The 19,069-nt window shown below is 42.7% G+C and overlaps 2 protein-coding genes and 1 pseudogene across 2 annotated transcripts in view; 2 read left to right on the top strand and 1 right to left on the bottom strand.

Annotated features, from left to right (window-relative positions):
- Nucleotides 1–826: 826 nt before the first annotated feature.
- Nucleotides 827–19,069, bottom strand: part of LOC117035529 (translationally-controlled tumor protein-like) — a 27,961-nt gene continuing 9,718 nt past the window's right edge. Inside the window, 5 exon segments of the mRNA XM_033129439.1 lie at nt 827–1,254; nt 1,257–1,319; nt 1,384–1,446; nt 1,449–1,661; nt 16,412–16,462. Coding sequence (XP_032985330.1) covers nt 1,073–1,254; nt 1,257–1,319; nt 1,384–1,446; nt 1,449–1,661; nt 16,412–16,462 — 572 coding nt within the window. The 3' untranslated portion in view covers nt 827–1,072.
- Nucleotides 3,910–4,658, top strand: LOC117035512 (40S ribosomal protein S6-like; annotated as a pseudogene).
- Nucleotides 11,722–19,069, top strand: part of CXCL17 (C-X-C motif chemokine ligand 17) — a 10,961-nt gene continuing 3,613 nt past the window's right edge. Inside the window, exons 1-2 of the mRNA XM_033129434.1 lie at nt 11,722–11,975; nt 18,593–18,673. Of these exons, the coding sequence (XP_032985325.1) occupies nt 11,897–11,975; nt 18,593–18,673 (160 nt within the window). The 5' untranslated portion in view covers nt 11,722–11,896. The remainder of the gene's footprint in view (nt 11,976–18,592; nt 18,674–19,069) is intronic.

The following is a 19,069-nucleotide window of genomic DNA, read 5'->3' as shown; positions in this document are numbered from 1 at the left end:
GGACAGGATCTGAAATGGGCCTTAGAATGAAGAATAATTCAGGAGGCTGAGCAGGAAGGCAAGGGGGGTATAGGAAGAAGGAAAGGAATTAGAATAAACTCAGACATGAAAAAATAGAATGAGGTTCAGATCACACAGACCATTTACTACCCGAGTGAGCACCTTTCCACGTGAGGCCGAGAGCCTGGAAACTGCACTCCTGGCTCATATCCTTCATTCCTTCATGAAGGCACATATCCTTCATTCAACGTCCCCAAATATTAATGCTACGGATAACCACAGTACAATTATCAAAATCAGTAAATTATTAGCTAATCTACAGATCTTATTCAAATTCCACTGACTTTCTCACTAATGTCCTTTTTCTAGACTAGGGTCGTCTAGGCTCACACATTGCATTTAGTGGTTTTGTATCCTCAGTCTCCTTTAATCTGGGCTAGTTCCTCAGGATTTCTGTTTTTGAGTTTAAATGCATTTTATTTTTAGACAATCTACATGACATGTGGGGACAGAGCCAGGAGTGCAGTTTCCAGGCTCTCGGCCTCACATGAAAAGGTGCTGGCTCAGGTAGTAAATGGCCATCAACTGTGACTGGATGGCCATCAGCTGTGGCTAGCTGGCCGTCAGCTGTAACCAGTGAGCCATTGGCCCCTAATATAACTGCCGTGGCTAGGCTAACAGTAAATGGGGGCTAGCAAGAAGATGGGGGCTGAGCTAGCAAGCGGCAGAGTGAGGGTTGCGGATCGTGTGGCTCCTGCTTCCTGTGTCTCCAACCCAGCTGCCAGCAAGAATATAGTGGTATGACTCCCTTATCTATGGTTCCGTGGTGTTCCTTTTTGGCCTCACCATATCCTGCATTTTTATGTGGGGAGCGGGACTAGAGACCCCGCATGGTACCCTGCGTGACACATGTTTTTCTCAACAACAATGCATCAACTCCAAATAAATCAAGATCAAATAAACAAAGAGCTCAAGGTAACACCAGTCCCATCTGTCCTTGTCCTGCTGTGTGAATGAAAAGCAGCAGCTAGTTAGGATGGTGACGGGTGATGGATTCCCATGGCCAACTGTGTTAACATATTTCCATTTCTAAACTATCCTTAAAGAAAATCATATGTGGGGTCACACCGTCCTCGCGGCAGTCCAGCAGAGCAGCCGTGCCATCTGGATGGATGTTTTCACCAGTAAAGAACCGGTAGTTTTTGAAATGAGCAAGGCTGTGCTTGATTTGCTCTGCAGGCCCCGTCATAAAGATTTTACTCTTTCTGGGCTCTGTTCTTCAAGTTTCCCTTTGACTGATTTCATGTAATCTTTGATGTTCTTTTTTTTTTTTAATTAAAGTTTATTGGGGTGACAATATCAAGTTACGCAGGTTTCAGGTATACTTCTTGCACACTTCTTTTGTGAAGCTGGTTTCCTGCTCATGATGATTCATGACAATATCAAACCAGTGACTACATTGCTTTCGGTACCTTCACCGTCCGGGCCTTCAGCGGAGGCATTTCCACCAATGAACGAGTCATCAAAGTCACCTTCTGTCCTACTGACCATCTTCCCCTTCAGCTCCAGGCACAGCCCATCCGCAATCTCCCAGATCTGATAGATGTCAGAGAACATCTCATCATGGCTGATGAGGTCCCGGTAGGTGATCATGATGGTAACTAGAAGGAGACAACATGGTTTAACAGAAGCTCAGAGCTCAGAGCGAGCACGATGCAGCCAGAGCAGCACTGCGGTGGGGGTGGGGTGGGATGGGGTGGAGGAGAGGGATGGGAGAGCGGGCAGAAAAAGTTCAGGACCTCTTTTTCCTCCATCACCTTAACATTTTTGAAAAGTATTGGTCAGTTATTTTGTAGAATAACCCTCAGGTTGGGTTTACCTAATATTTTCTAATGATTAAACTTAGGTGATGCACTTTCAGCAAGAATACCACAGAATGGCTGCTGTGTTTTCTCAGTCCATTTTATCAGAAGGCCCATGATATCCACACCTCTCATTACTGGTAATGTAAACTTTGACCACCTGGCTAAGGTTTCTCCACTGTGAAATGACAGTTTTACACGGAAGCTTTTACAAACTACCAATGCCCAGGCTACCCCATTGACCAATCAAATCAGGCTCTCTGGAAATACGGCACAGGCATTGGTAGGTGTTAAATGCCCGGCAGGTGATTCTAACCAACATCCAGAGTTGGAAACCACCAGCTTAGACAATGAAGATTAAAACCCTGGAAATCAGCAAGCGACCCATCCCTCGGGCCTCTCTTTAAAAAAATAAAAAACAAAACCACCACCACCACAACAAAAAAACAGTCAGTTCCAGCCACAGATAAGTATATCTGGACTTCGGCATGGACCATGGTACGGGAAAGGAAAGCAAAAATTCCCAATTGAGGGCTGACCCGGTGGCTCAGGCGGTTAGAGCTCCATGCTCCTAACTCCGAAGGCTGCCGGTTCAATCCCCACATGGGCCAGTGGGCTCTCACCCACAAGGTTGCCGGTTCAATTCCTTGAGTCCCGCAAGGGATGGTGGGCAGCGCCCTCTGCTACTAGCAACAGCAACTGGACCTGGAGCTGACCTGCGCCCGCCACAACTAAGACTGAAAGGACAACTTGTAGCTGAACGGCACCCTCCACAACTAAGACTGAAAGGATAACAACTTGAGTTGGAAAAAAGGCCTGGAAGTACACACTGTTCCCCAATAAAGTCCTGTTCCCCTTCCCCAATAAAAATCTTTAAAAAAAAAAAAATTCCCAATTGAGAAAGTGACAAGTGAGTAGACTGCTATCCAATAAAAAGAGAAGGCAGGTCACTAAGTAAAATGTCCAGCCCTCTTAGTCTATTTTCCCTCCGGACCTCAGAAAAACTTTTACTGCAGTGAAAGCACACACCATGTAATTTTACTATCATAAGCTCCTGCCATGAGCTCCTAATTGCCACTGAAAGAGGGAATTACGGATAATATGATAAAATATACAACCACACACGCAAAGATGAACACTTCTGGGCATGGCTGAGTGAATAATTCACAGAATCCAGGTCACAGGTATGTTATCTCCCTTAAACAACCTTTGTCTCCCCACTTGGTCTATTGTACTTACTCTCTTCTAGAGGCCTGGGGCTTGGGGCCGAGGTAAGACAGTGAGGACCTTGTTGTAAATTTCATGAACTAGGAAGATATACACATCTCCTGTGCCCAGGCTAAAGAAGAAATAATACTGTGCCCAACTTCCTTAGCGTTATTAACCTGGGGTTTCTTTTCTATAAAGAGATTTCATCAACCCTCCCTTGAAGGGGTCATCTGATAACATGCACAGAAATTTGACCAAAGAGCAGAGGCAGAAAGGAACCTGACGAGAACTAGCCCCACAATATTCACAAACTGCTAGGATCTGGGGCTGCTGGTGCAGGAGGAGCTGCGGCTAGTCAATGTGACGAAAGAGAAGGAAATGCTAACACTCAGGAAATAGTAAAAAAAATTAACTCAATGATCCTTCCATTATTACACAGCCAATTATTCCTCAAGCCCTCTAACAGGTGTCACTGAGAGGGCTGGCACATAAGTAAATGCTAAAACATGGGTGAGATAATTTATTGAAGGGTGGTACCAACTAGGTCAGGAATGGCTGGGAAAAGCTTCATGAAAGAGACAGGATTCGGGTTAGACCTGTGAAAGGTTAAGTCTCAGAAATAGAGACAAGGAGAATCACAGGCACAGGGAACCAGGGATCAGGCACTATTGTAGATGCCAGTTTTGAAGGTGTTTCAGGAGTGAGAGTGGGTTTGCAGATGTTATTTTATTTATTCCTTTCTACCACCATATGGAGTTATTTCACAGGAGGATGCTGAGCCTCAAGAAGGTGAAGTGCTCTTTTTTGTGGTGCCTCGGAGGCAGTTGGCTGCTTCAGGATGAAGCTGAACATCTTTCTCAGCCACTGGCTGCCAGAAACTCACTGAAGTGGACGATGAACGCAAACTTTGTACGTTTTATGAGAAGCGTGTGGCCACAGAAGTTGCTGCTGACGCTCTGGGTGAAGCACGGAAGGGTTATGTGCTTCGAATCAGTGGTGGGAACGACAAACAAGGTTTCCCTTGAACGACAAGCAGAGTGTCGTGACCCATGGCCGTGTCTGCCTGCTCCTGAGTAAGGGGCATTCCTGTTACAGACCAAGGAGAACTGGAGAAAGAAAGCGCAGATCTGTTCGGGCTTGCATTGTGGATGCCAGTCTGAGTGTTCTCAACTTGGTCATTGTATAAAAAGGGGAGAAAGGTATTCCTGGTCTCACTGACACTACTGTGCCTCGTAGCCTGGGGCCCAAAAGAGCTGGCAGAACCCGCAAACTTTTCAGTCTCTCTAAAGATGATGTCTGCCAATGTGTTGTGAGAAAACCGTAAATGAAGAAAGTAAGAAACCTAGGACCAAAACACCCAAGATTCAGCATCTTGTTACTCCACACATCCTGCAACACAAATGTCAGCTTATTGCTCTGAAGAAACAGCGGACTAAGAAAAATAAGGAAGAGGCTGCAGAATATGCTAAGCTTTTAGCCAAGAGAATGAAGGAGGCCAAAGAAAAACGCAAGGAACAGATTGCCAAGAGACGTGGGCAGTCCTTTCTGAGAGCTTCTACCTCTAAGTCTGAGTCCAGTAAAAAATGAGATTTTCTAAGAATAACAAATATAAAAGATTAGACATTAAAAAAAAAAAGGTGAAGTAATTTGCCAAGGTCGGTGGTGGACCTGGGATTATGTCTGACTCCAGAGCCATGCCAGTACTGTCTCAGTACATGAGAAAGGCTGAGCGTGGTGTGTCTAGGGAACAGGAAGGAGTGGGGATAGTCACAGTAAAAAGACAGGGGTAAGAAACAGGGAAGTTAGGGAAGCTTGCTAAAGTGGGACATACTTTGTACAGACATGAAAACTAGACAGAAATATTGATGTGTGGTTATAGAAGAGCCACTGAAGGTTTTGAGTAAGGGAGTAACGAAAGCGATGCCTTGAGCAAAGCCAAAGGGGATGGTGGTAAAAATGGGAGTTCTGGGTTCCCAAACTAAAGAGGTGCCACTAACAAGAGTACAGGGGGCCACATGATGTAGTGGAGCGAGAACTGGACTAAGAGTCAAAAGCTTGAGTTTAAATGCAAAACGAGAACTGGACTAAGAGTCAAAAGCTTGAGTTTAAATGCAAAACGTTACACACTAAAGTCCTTACTATATTAGGCAAGTCCCTCCCTCTATGTTTCAGTTTCTCTTCATCCACAAATCGGGTGAAGGGAAAATTAATCTCTGACCTCTAAAGCTTTGCTACTCAAAGTGTGGTCCACCAACCCGCAGCAACAGCATAAGCCAAAATCTTATTAGAAATGCAAAATCTCAGGCCCCGCCAGAAGAATCAGATCGGTATTTAAACAAGACCCTCAGGGGATCCGTAAGCACGTTAAAAGTTTGAGACACTTCTCTGAAGTGTCTTTCAGTTCTAAAAGGCAGTGGTTTCAGGCTTACCTCAGCTCTGACACTTCACAGGGAAAAAAATAAGAAGAAGAAAAGAAGTTTACCTTGTCACATCCCTACTCCTAAGCTGGGCTCCCAGACTTGCCCATATTGGCCGAGTTCTTAGGAAACACGAGTGGGGCAGCACTGCCACCTTGTAGTCAAGATCAGCAAGTGCACTTAAGTCTTCATGTTCTCACCAGTAAAGGAGAAAGGGGAGGGTTGGCAAAGGGGGTGAAGTCCAAATCACAGATTAGATAAGTGAATCACGAGCACCCACAATGCCTGGCAGTCACTGTCAGACAGAGCTCAGGCTGCATCAGAGTAATGTCACATTTCAAAGGGCAGTTTTTATAAGACCTAATGAAATGTGATATTAGTGGGAAACCTGGTTCCAAGCCAAGCTCTGCCCTTGTAAGCTTCAAAACAAAAAACCACTATGATAGTTATTTTCAGACATCCAGCCCCTGCCTGAACTCTACCAGTAAACTTGTAATTTTTCAAGGAAACTTACTTTACTGGGACAGTTCCTTCTCATCCTGAGCCAAAATGTGTCTGATGCATGCTCACCAATTCTAGTCCTACTCTCTGTAGGCACTGAAACAGGACTAAAACCTTTTCACACAACACCTTCAAATATTTGTGAACGACCTTCAAATATTTCACACAACGACCTTCAAATATTTGTGAACAACGACCATGAATGACCCCTCCCAGCTGCCCTCAGCCATTTCCCTACACTCCCCTGTCACTTTCGAAGGGCAAGGGAAGTGTGTCAACCACAGGAAACTCCGAATTCTAGGAGTGTTCTAAGCAGAGCAGCAGAGCCACAGACTGACGACCCATTTCCCCACTTTGAGCACCTCACGTATATTTAGAAAGCCAAATGCTACACCGGCTGATTTGAGGATACTGAGTTTTCCTACTTGTGCTCAGTCATCCCATACCTGTGTAGATGTACACATTTTAGTCAATTTTATGAGAAATATTTATTAGAACCTGTGCTGGAGGGACAAAGGTGAATCAGACCTGGCCGCTGCCCTCACTGAGCTCTAGGCTATGGAGGGCACCAAAAGGAAGAAGAAGAAGACTGGTCTTGGAGCTTAGAGTCTAAACCCACAGCAGCATGGCTAGGTAGAAAAGCATGTCCGTCATCCCCAAGTTTTGCAAACATTTTTATACATCAAGTGGGGTGAAGAAAGATGTGAGGACTTATTTTAGCTTCAGACAGGGAATGGGCCAGTTCTGGGATAGGCTCAGGAGAGTCTGCAAGGAAGAAGTGGCTGCTCCTGTGGATTGGTTGTGGGCAACAGACTGGAAAGTTCATGTGTGAATAAGCAGAGGCTCCTGGGGTTCAATGGCACCTGGCTATTCTTTCTTTTGGATGATCCCAGAAATAGTCACCTGGAAATTAATCCTAAATTCCAACAGATATACAGGAATGTCCGCAGTCTTTTGTCAGAGCCTGTCCACAGCTATTAACAGGGGAACTGTTCTGTCTCTTTCTTTCACTCTCTGGCTGCTGTAACTTTAATTTACAACATCTCAGAATTTTTTTCTTGTAAATATCAATGGGCTTGAGGGACCCAAAGCCCCCTCCTGTGGTACACAGGACCCTCTACCCCACCCCAAGTCCATGGAGGGGAAAATCAGACAGAATGAACTGACCTGGGGAGAGCAGAAGGGTAAACAGACGGAGGGGACGAGGAGGAAGGTCTGAGGAGGCGCTCCCTGATCCTGCAGCAGCCTGGGAGTGGACTGACAGACAACTCAATGGGAAAAGTAAAATATCCCCGGTAGGTGCCATGTGTATGCATGACCATTTTCTTTCTGGTAATGGAGTGCACTTTCACATGCTTTCTAATACATCAGACCTAGCTGAAGTGTTACAAAAATATCACTCAATTCAACAAACATTTATAGAGTACTCCCAGAGTACCAGGCCCTACATAAGTTCAGGAACACAACATTGAACAATAAATAGTCCCTACCCTCAAAGGCACCCATCCAATTAGCTTCATGCTTCTTCTCTACACTGCCCTCCTCTCTGCCCTCCACCAACCCAAATCCTTCCCTACCCTGAGATTGGCCCAAGTTCCACCTGACCTAGAGTTCCTTGAGCTACTCTCCGTCCACAGCGACCTCCTGCTACTTCTGAAATTTGGTTTCACGTGTATCCCTAGGTTTTATGAGTATATGTCATCTCCTTAGTTAGACTTGAGCCTCCTAAGGACAGGGACCATTGCTAAAATTTTCCAGAGAGAAACCACATCAGTGGCTTATATGAGACCAAGCTCAGGCCAAGCCCTAGCCTTCAACAGGAGGACAAGACAATCTCCACTGCCTAGAACAGTGCCTGGTCCCCTGCAGGTGCTTGATAAACTTTGTAGTAGCAAAGACTACAATCAACTCTCTGACATGTCAATAGGCAGGCATAATTTGAAAATTGAAAGGGTAGGAATGATAAAACAAAAATCGAAAAGGATTGGAAGACTAAGCCACTGAGCCCCACAGCACACCTACTACAGAAGGCCACTTTACTAAGACCAGGCGACACAGCAGCCCTACCTAATACACAGAAACAAACACAGGGAGGCAGCCAAAATGGGGAGACAATGAAACATGTTCCAGATGAAAAGGGAAGCAAGCTCCAGAAAAAGAACTAAACAGAATGGAGGTAAGTAATCTACCAGATGCAGAGTTCTAAACACTGGCTATAAGGATGCTCAATGAGCTCAGGGAGAACTTCAACAAAGAGATAGGAAGCATAAAAGTGGACATAGAAAACATAAAATAGAACCAGTCAGAAATGAAGAATATAATAATGGAAATGAAGATTATAGTACAGGGAATCAACAGTAGATTAGATGAAGCAGAGGATCAAATCAGCAACTTAGAAGATAAGGTGGCAGAAAACACCCAATTAGTGCAGCAAAAAGAAAAAAGAATCCAAAAAATTGAGGAGAATTTGAGGGGCCTCTGGGACAACCTCAAGCGTACCAACATTCGCATCAAGGAGAAGAGAGAGAACAGGGAATTGAAAACTTATTTGAAGAAATAATAACAGAAAACTTCCCTAACCTGGCAAAGGAAATATATATACAAGTCCAGGAAGCACAGAGAGTCCCAAACAAGATGAACCTAAAGAGGCCAACACCAAGACCCCACATAATTAATACCAAAGGTTAAAGACGAGGGAAATCTTTTTTATTCCCCTTCTTCCCTCTCCCTCTGCCCCCACTCTGGTTCAAGCCATTGTTTCTCAGTCTAGTCGTGTAGGACACAGCTCCCTGGCCCATGCTGGTAGTATGAGCTTTGTGCAGTCCGTCGCCAGTCAGTCTCGTGCTGGCTGATTGGCCTGTGCACGGTAACCCTGGCAGCACTCAGCAGCCCACGCCAACCTCCGGCTGCTCACAGCAGCCCAGCTCCAGGGAGAGCTGTTCACAATCTTAGCTGTAGAGGGCAATCTTAGCTGTAGAGGGCGCAGCTCACTGGCCCATGTGGGAATCGAACCGACAACCTTGGTGTTAGGAGCACGGTGCCCCAACTGCCTGAGCCACTGGGCTGGCCCAGAAGAATCTTTAAAAGCAGCAAGAGAAAAGCAGTTAGTTACCTACAAGGGAGCTCTCATAAGACTATAAGCTGATTTCTCAACAGAAACTTTGCAAGCCAGATGGGATTGGCAGGAACTTTTCAAAGTGATGGAAAATAAGGACCTACAACCAAGATTACTCTACACAGCAAAGCTATCATTTAGAATCGAAGGACAGATGAAGAGCTTCCCAGACAAGAAAAAGCTAAAGGAGTTCATCACCACCAAACCAGAATTACAAGGAATCTTAGAGGGACTTCTTTAAGGTGGGGAAAACTAATAATAATGATAATAATACTAATGAATATGAATATAAAATGTCAATAACTACATACCTGTCGACAATTACTTTCAATGTAAAGGGATTAAATGTTTCAATCAAAAGATTGGGGAGCTGAATGGATAAGAAAACAAAACCCTTACATATGCTGCCTACGAGAGACTCACTTCAGATTAAAAGACACACAGAGACTGAAAGTAAAGGGATGGAAAAAGATATTTCATGAAAGTGAAAACAAACAAACAAACAAAAGAACCGCAGTAGCAATACTTATACCAGACAAAATAGACTTTAAAACAAAGACTGTAACAAGAGACAAAGAAGGACCTAATAATCCTACTTCTGGGTATTTATCCGAACAAACCCAAAATGCTACTTCGAGGGGATGTTCACTGCAGCATTATTTACAATAGCCAAGATATGAAGGCAGCCTGGGTGTCCCTGAACGGATGAATGGATAAAGAAAAGGTGGTACATATATACAATGGAATATTACACAGCTGCAAAAAAAAAAAAAAAAAAAAAAAACCGAAATCTTGCCATCTGTGACAACATGGATGGACCTAGAGGGTATTGTGCTGAGTGCAGTAAGTTAAACAGTGAAAGACAAATGTCATATGATTTCATTTATAAGGAATCTAAAGAACAAAATAAGCAAATGGAACAGAAACAAACTCATAGATACAGAAAACATTTTGGTGGTTGCCAGATGGGAGGGGCATTGGAGGTGGGTGAAAAGGGGAAGGGATTAAGAAGTACAAATTGGTTGTTATATGGTAGTCATGAGGATGTAGAGTATAGCAAAAGGAATATAGTCAATAATATTGTAATAACTACAATATGTATGGTGTCACTGGGTACTAGATCTATTGGGTGATGGATGGGAGAGGGGTTTGGGCAGGGTGAAAAGGTGAACAGATTAAGAAATATAAATTGGTAGTTACAAAATAGTCATGGAGATGTAAAGTATAAGGAATATAATCAATAATATGGTAATAACTATGTATGCTGCCAAGTGGGTACTAGTCAGGGGGATCACTTTCTAAATTATATAAATGTCTAACCACTATGCTGTACACCTGAAATAATATAAAATAATATTGAATGTTAACTCTAATTGAAAAGTTTTAAAAGTCGGGAAAAGAGAAAGAATAAGAGGTTCAGAGTTCCAGATATAAAACAAATAAGTCTCCAGCATGTAATACGGAGCATAGAAATATAGTCAATAGTATTGTGATCGTGTGGTACAGTATCAGATGGTTGCTGGACGTATCATGGTGATCACTTTAGCAGAGGGAATATTATCAGTAATGTGGTAATCACTCTGTGTGGTGCCAGGTGGGTACTGTTGAATAACTATGATGTACATCTGAAACTTATATAACACTGTATGTTAGCTGTATTTTAATAAAAATCTTTTTAAAAGTCAAAAAGGATTTGGACTCGTGCCTGCCTCTTTCCCCCTCTTAGGTGAAACAGTCACACCACCTTTCCTCACTCCCGCTTGGAGGTTTCCTTCTGATACTTTCCCTTAGCCCCAAGCATTGTCACCAGCATTGAAGCCTGGCCTCTCGTCTTCTTGAGCACATTTCCTAGTCTCTAGAATGGTCCGGTGAGTAAGTGCAAATGTTCTGTAACCTTAACATTTACTTTAAGTAGTGTACCCTCTTTCTTTATCTTAGGCTATTTCCAAACATGGTCTGGAGCCAGGAGTCCCAGCAGCCTTTCCTATAGTTTCCTGTTGCCCCAAACCCTCTTGGACCTGAAGTGCTACGGCTCTTCCCCAACCGAGTCCCCACTCTTGGAGTGGACTAGGCCAAAGCCACCTTCCAGACCAACAACAAGGACGCCTGGTCTAACCCACTGCTCCAGGGGCAGCGTTTCAGGCAAGAGAGAAAGCCTCTCCTCCTTGATCCTGTCTGCTTCCCACCTTCTGTGAAGTAGAGGAAACTAAACGAGTGAGGGACACAGGACAAGTTGCCAGGCACTACCACCACTATTGCTGAGATTGTGCCAAGGGTGGGAGCAGAGAAGCTATGGGGGAAACAGACTGTCATCCTCTCTGCTGACAACCCTTAGTACTCACTTTCCTGCCAGATATTACGCTAGAAAGTGTCACTGAAAGGTATAAGGAAATGCAAAGGAGCAAAAAGGCTTGGGGAATATCCCTCAAGGGGGATATCCCGCTTCTGTATCCCTCATAACACGTTGGGGATACAGAAGCGGGAAGGAGGAGGGGAAGGAATGAGTATTACTGCCAAGTTATCAGTCACTTATGTTCTTAAGAATGCTTCATGTCTTTTGTGCGACAGTTTTACCTCCCAGATTCCCGTAAATCACACGGTCCAACCTGTTTCCTCACAAGGCCAGCGTCACTTAGCTGTTCTCGCCCTCTAATGGGATCACTGGCCTGGGATTAGAGCACAGACCCACAAGCCAAACACAGAGACCTGAGCCATCCCAACAAGTCAGGAGCCTCTAACTGGGAACCTTCCACGCCATCTTCAAGGGACTTACAGCAGCACCAACAGTTGCAATGAAAGTTCTCATTTCTTTTCTCCTTCTGTTGCTGCCCCTGATGCTGATGTCCATGGTCTCTAGCAACCCAAATCCAGGTAAATGAAATTAATTTTCTATTAAAGGGGGAAACGGAGGGGAGGGGGAAATGTGGCAAAACAGAAAAGAAAATGTGGCAAAAAAATATGCATTGAAATGTAGCTCTTTTTAGCAGTAGGGATTTGGGGCAAGATAGCCTATTTGAGTGCCTGTTTCCTCATTTACAAAAGGGAGAAAACTGTACAGTGGTACCTCGGTTTTCGCACGTCTCTGTTGATGAACATTTCGGTTTACGAATGCTGTAAATTTTATGGATGTTTGGCATCATTAGATAGTAAGATTCATGCTAAATTTGCAGTTTTAGGGGTTGATTGTAAAGGTCTGGAATGGATTAATCCATTTTGCATTACTTTCTATGGGAAAACCTAACTTTCTATGGGGAAACCGGTTTTCGAACATTTCAGAACTCGAATGGTCTTCCAGGACGGACTACATTAGAAAACCGAGGTACCACTGTACTTGCATCCAAAAAGTGTTGTCAGAGCTAAATGAAATACTGTATGTGGAAATGTCTGAAACTGTAACTGGCAAAGAAAAAAAACAAACTGGCTCAACAAATATTTGCTCCTTTACCTTCTCCCCCAATCTCTTTTCCAGAAGACTAGTGAATTTCCCCAAGGTGGCAGTGGTGTAAAGGTGTTGAGGGCAATTGTACATTCGTAGAAGATAAGGAAGTCCTTGCTTATATTCTCTATAGTGCACCAGACATCCCCCAACAATTTTAATGTTATTTAATGGTAAAGTAATAAACTATATAAATCATACCACCAGATAGTAGATTTGAAGCTTTAGCCACACCAAGCCCTGTTTTAACAGATCACCTTTGGGGAAGCAGACCCCCAGTTAGAGTTTTGGAATCGGCTCCTGTGGCCCAGCCCTTAGCAGAACAATCATGCAGAAGAGAGTTCATCCCCATGTATGTTTCTACTTGAGAGAAGAACCATCTCCCCAAGGGATACTTTAAGGTGAAACAGCTTTGTTACAATACTCAGCATGAACTCGGTCCTAAACTCAGAAGTCCACCCTATTCCACCCCAATTTCAGACTTCGTCTCCCTTGTAGAGAGAGCCCTCTGGAAGCTGCCGGGTCCATGGCCAAGACCACCTTTCTGGAATGGAAGGCGTTTCCCTCACTGTGACAGACCCCAAGGCTAGAGTCCACAACTTTGAGTCCTCAGCCTGAATTCGAAGCTCTCGCCACAACCTGCCTTTCCAATCCACCCCCTCCACTCACTAACAAATGCTCTGTGCTCCGCCTAAACTAGACTGTTGGCTGTTCCCTGAAAAGGTCTTATACTTTCACCTTTCACCAGCTCACCTTTGCTCATACACCCAGCTCCAAAACCACCTCCTCCCCACAGCCCTAATTCCTGCCAAGACTGCACGTGAGTTCTCCCTCCTGTGGACATGCTCAGCCCTACCTTGACTCTCTCTTTGCACTTATCATATTCTGCCTTATACGGAAGGTGTTGGTGAGCCTCTCCTACCTCCACCCCCTGCCCTTCTAGACTGAAACTTTGGTGACACAATCTGGTGTATTGTTTCCATATCCCTCACACTCTCCAGCACAGTACTCAGTAAATATTTGCTGAGTGAAAGAATAAATCCTCAGGTTTCTAAGTTCGAAGACTCTACACCTGGATTTGATAGCAGCTCTACTAACATTTGAGGCTGGATGAGTCTTTGTTGTAGGGGCTAGTCTGTGTATTGTAAGGTGTTTAGCAGCATCCAAGGGGCTTCTACACGCTAGATGCCAGTAGCAGCCTCCCCCACCCCATAAATAGCCAAAATATCTCCAGACATTGCCTGGAGAGGGAAACCACTCCCCAGTTGATAACCACTGCTCTACACCAATAGTTCTCATTGAATAAATGGACTGAGTAAAATTTGTAAAGTAGCGCCTAAGGCACAAGGGCGATGAATCGGGAAAGCTCACTATGCCGCCAGGTGGCGCTATTACAAACCACATCCCATCGGTAGTGGCCACCAAGCTCAAGGCTTGTTTCAGCCAAGCATAGTATATTGCACGGCAGGGCTAAGTCTGGCTAGAGGAATGACACCCCACCACCTCCCAAAAAAAAACCCCAAACTAAAATCTGATCTTATTTTATCTCTTAAATAACCACATACTCGTACATGCTCAATACGCTTTCCACAGGAAAGGGGGGAAAAGATAAGTGAGAATATTAGGAAATAAATTACTTGTAATGATAGCTTAGTCATTACTTATAATAGTACTTATGAATATAAAATTACTCATAATTATAGCTGACATGTGTTCAGCACGTCTATGTGACAGGCACTGTTCTAAGCACTTCACACATATTATCTCATTGTGTCCTCACAGAAATCTAATGTATATTTTTTACTTTTAACTTTCCACTTTTCAGACTTTAAAAATGTTGTAAAAATAATCAGAGTTCAGTACTATCCTTCATCCAGGCTTTTTCAAAGAACATCTTACATAACCATAATATGATAATCAAAACCTGGAAATTAGCATTGATACAATACTATTAACTAATGTACAAATATTCAAATTTTTCTAATCATACCATTAATGTCTTTTTCCTGGTCCACAATCCAATGCAGGTCCTACACTGAATAAAGTCATCATGTTTCCTTGATCTCCCTCCGATCTAGAGTAGTTTCTCTGCTTTCCTTGTCTTTCATGACCTTGACACTTTTGAAGACTACTAATCAGATACTCATATTTTTGTAGACTTTCCCTCAACTTGGGTTTGTCTGATGTTTCCTCTTGATGAAGTTCGGATTATGCATTTTTGGCAAGAACACCACAGAAGTGACGTGTGCCTTCTCAGAGCACCATACCAGAAGGCCCATGACATCAGTCTCTCTCATTACTGGTGATGTTAATTAATTTTGAACATTTGGATAAGGTGGTGTCTGCCAGGTTTCCTCTATAGTAACTGTAAAGAGACTGTTTTTTCCCATTGTAATTAATAAGTTATCTTGTAGAGAGAGATTTTGAAACTATACAAATAGCCTGTTTCTTCTCATCATACTGCTGCCCACTGATTTTTAAAATCCATGGATGAGTCCTGCCTACAACAAGTATTTCTGTGGTATTCGACAAATGGTGATTTTCTATTTCCATTCATTCCTTCTACATTTATTAATTGGAATTCTACTATAAGAAAGAACTGTATCTTCTCTCCCGTGTATTTATTCAATTATTTATTTATATAAGTAAAGACTCACGAATTATTATCAATTATAATCCATTACTATCATTCTTTATTATGTTGTTCGTATTGTCCCCAAATTGACCATTGGGAGCGTCTACAAGTTGCCTCCTATGTCTTTTTGACATGGCATTTTTTTTTACAGTTCTGACACAATAAGATGTTCCAAGTTCATCTTGTATTTTCTTGCCCCCAGCTATCTTGGAATCAGCTATTTCTCCAAGGAGCCCTGGTTCCTTTCATGGGAGAATGGTATTCACAAACCATGGGCACCAGGTATTGCCCATGGCTTCTAGGCCCTCTAGTGGAAAGAGCTAGGAAATAGATGTATGCATACACACACAAATGTACTATTAGCCCCATTTTACAAATTGCGTAAATGAGACACAGAAAAGTTAAGCAACTTGTCCAAAATCACAAAGCTAATATGTAGCGGAAACTGGGATATTAAAATAATGATAAATCTACCAAAAGTCCTAACAAGTGGAACTTCTTTACACATACAATTCAGCAAAAACACAACAAGCCTAATATTCCAATATAGACACTCTCTTTGGGAAATAACTAGAAGTCTGCAATTATAACCACAATAAAAACGATTGTGTACTGAATACCTACTTGGGCACTGGGCACCCACAGTAGCTCATTTATTGCTAACAATTCTGCAAGGTAGATACTCCTGTACTCATTTTACAAATCAGAGAACCAACAATCAAAGAAGCTAAGTGACTTGTCCAAGACTACATAGTTAAGTAGCAGAACAAGTAGTTAATCCCAGGTCTGTCTGGATATAAAGTCCATGCTTATTCCGCTGTGTCAGTATTTTCCAAAACTGTGTTGAGGTGGAATATAAAGTAGTTTTTACTACTATATTACTATTTACTATTTACTACCTATTTACTACTATTTACTACTATAATAGTTATATGTTTATTTTAAATGTTAGAAAAATCTAATCATGTATCAATCCATAATCTCACAGATAATATTGCATAGGATGAGGCTGTTTTATGGAAAATTAAATTTACTTAAAGAAAACATATGGAATAAATAATAATATAAGAGGTACAAGCTATAGCAAAAATCATAAAGGTGGTCCATAAATGTTATAGTGACAAGCAGCTTCATTTTCAGTCACACCATGAAATTGAGGGTGATGTAGGGCTATAGAAAGTACAACAGACTAAGACTCTCAGACCTGAGTTTTAGCTCTAAATGTGTCACCATTACCTTTATGACCCTGGGCATTTGTTTGCTCTCTCTGGACCTCAGTTTCCTTGTCTGAAAAATAAGAGATAGTGATTTAGTTATTTAGTACAATCCTTTTAAAACAGTTTCATAATTATATCAAGAAACATAAAACTGTTCTTAACTTTTGACCCAGAAATTCCACTTTGGGAAATCTCGTCCAAGACAATAATACAAAATTTGGAAACTAGTTACAAGTACACAGAAATTTATCAATATCCAGAAATAAGGCAATCTAAATAATCAGCAATGGGAGAACAGTTAAATAACTTGTTGGGAGTATTGTGCCATCATTAAAAACGAAGATGACATTGCAACATGCTTATAAAGCAAGCAAAAAGAAATTTGTTCACAAACTATGGTTATCATTATATAAAGAAAATCACATGCAGGAAACACACCAAAAGACCAACAGTTGGTAAGAATAAAGAATTTCTTTATTTGTACTTTTCAAATTTTCTCTAATGTAGTTATATTACATTTAGAATGGAAAAAAAAAAAAACACAAAACCTCAATGAAAGGATTCAACCAAGATTCTTCTGGCTCTATATTCTGTGACTTTTCACTGGAACTAGGAGTAGAAATCAGGTGAGAATAAATATTAGAAAATTTCAGATTGCAGGGGCTTTGCCTGTTTAAAATTACTTTAACAGCACTCAAAACAGCACGTGGGAACATTTGGAAACTAGCACTTCGGAAATGATGCAACACCCTCCATCTGTGTGGCAGAAAGGGCACAAGTCTGGGAAATAAGAGACCTCGACTGAACCAAATGATCTCCAAGGGCCCTCTCTAGACAACTTGTCCATCCACTTATTGAACAAATATTTACCAAGTGCCTACCATGTATCAGGAACCATGCAGCTGAATAACCACTAAGCTACTGGTTCAGAGTCTAGAAGAGAGAAAGTTTTTAGTTTGCTAGGGCTGCCATAACAAAATACCACAGGCTGGGTGGCTTAAACAACAGAAATTTATTTTCTCACAGTTCTAGAGGCTAGATAGAATCCAAGATCAAGGTTTTGAAGGTTTGGTTTCTTCTGAGGCCTCTCTCCTTGGCTTGCAGATGGACCCCTTTGCTAAACCGTCACATTGTCATTCCCTGTGCCACACAAATCCCTGGTGTCTCTTTATATGTTCAAATCTCTTCTTATAAGGGTTCCAATAACACCCTCATTTTAACTCAATCACCTCTTTAATGACCTTATCTCCAAATACAGTCATTCTGAGGTACTGGGGGGTTAGGGCTTCAACACGAATTTGGGGGGACACAATTCAGTCCACAACAGACTGCAAACAACAAACTATAACTGCAATAATAGAGCTGCATTCAAATATGATGGGCAATGATAGGAAGGCGTAATTAATTCTGCCAGGAATCTCAGAAACTGCGGTACAGAGGACACATCATCTGGGCCTAATTTTAGCTCCAGAATCTCAAATCTGTATATAAACCATCATCCCTGATTGTCGTAAAAATATTTTAGGTATCACAAAATGGGAGTAAGACATCATTAGATGGAGCGGCCAGTTGGCTCAGTTGGTTAGATTGGAAAAAAAAAAAAAACACAGAAAAACAGCGACTTGACTTAGAGCTGATGGGTCCTGAAAAAACACACTGTTCCCCAGTATTCCCCAATTAAAAAAAAAAAAAGACATCATTGGGTGAGAAGACATACTTAAATAGAGGCATGGCTGTGTTCCAGAGGAACAAAGGTAAATACCATCCTTTTGTAGTTGAACTGGAATTAGGGATTCAAATACAGCGAACTTGGATGTCAGGTGAAAATCCTGGAATTATTATGGAATAATCTGCTCCTGGCTCTCCAGTCCTTAATTCATGAGGACTTTAATGTGTGTGTTGGCGGGTGGGGGTCAGGTCTTGATAAGCCCCACCTTCTGTCCTTTCTTCCATCCAGAAGCCATTCTTTCTCCACCTACCTCCAGCTAAGCTTTTCTCTAGGCCAGATATTCGACCTCAATTCCTTATCCATTTAAAATACTCTTCTCTTGAGGATTTGAGTTAAATACTCTTAGATCCCTGAGCAAAAAAGAAAGAGAAAGGGAACTGCGCTGACCTAGGTAGCACAATGCTGGGGGGGCCATTTCTGTGAGCCCCTTCCCTTTTCAGTGCTTGGAAGTGACCTCTTTCCTTCCCACAGAAGTTGCCAGAGACCACAGGGACAATCGCCAGGCTTCTGGGAGGTGGCTCCAGGAAGGCGGCCAAGAATGTGAGTGCAAAGGTCAGTAACTCAGTATCAACGTCGGTGATGCACCGTCTCAATCCCAACCGCTCTCCTGAGTCCCTGGGACCAGAGCAGAACTTAGCTGAGCTGACTCACCCATCCCCCGCTCCACCAGCCCCACCACGTGCAGCACCCCACATTTGTTTTCTTCCTCAGTCTCAGGCAAGAGCTGGACTCCGTAATCTCTGCCTGCTCCCTCCCCCTTACTTTATCCCTAAGAACCCCCGGCTGCTTCAAAATTTCCCGGATATTATTCTCAACCTATTTACTCACAGATAAGACTGAAGTCAGACAGGCAAAATGGCTTGCCCCAGGTAAAGCAGCCACAAAAGGCTGATACCTAGGTCTTAGTCCTTATTTTTCGGTCTCCTTAATGATATCCCGATCATATTT

The sequence above is a fragment of the Rhinolophus ferrumequinum genome, chromosome 15 (genome assembly GCF_004115265.2).
Source record: "Rhinolophus ferrumequinum isolate MPI-CBG mRhiFer1 chromosome 15, mRhiFer1_v1.p, whole genome shotgun sequence".
Taxonomy (NCBI): Eukaryota; Metazoa; Chordata; class Mammalia; order Chiroptera; family Rhinolophidae; genus Rhinolophus; species Rhinolophus ferrumequinum.
This window is presented reverse-complemented; position numbering and strand designations above follow the sequence as displayed.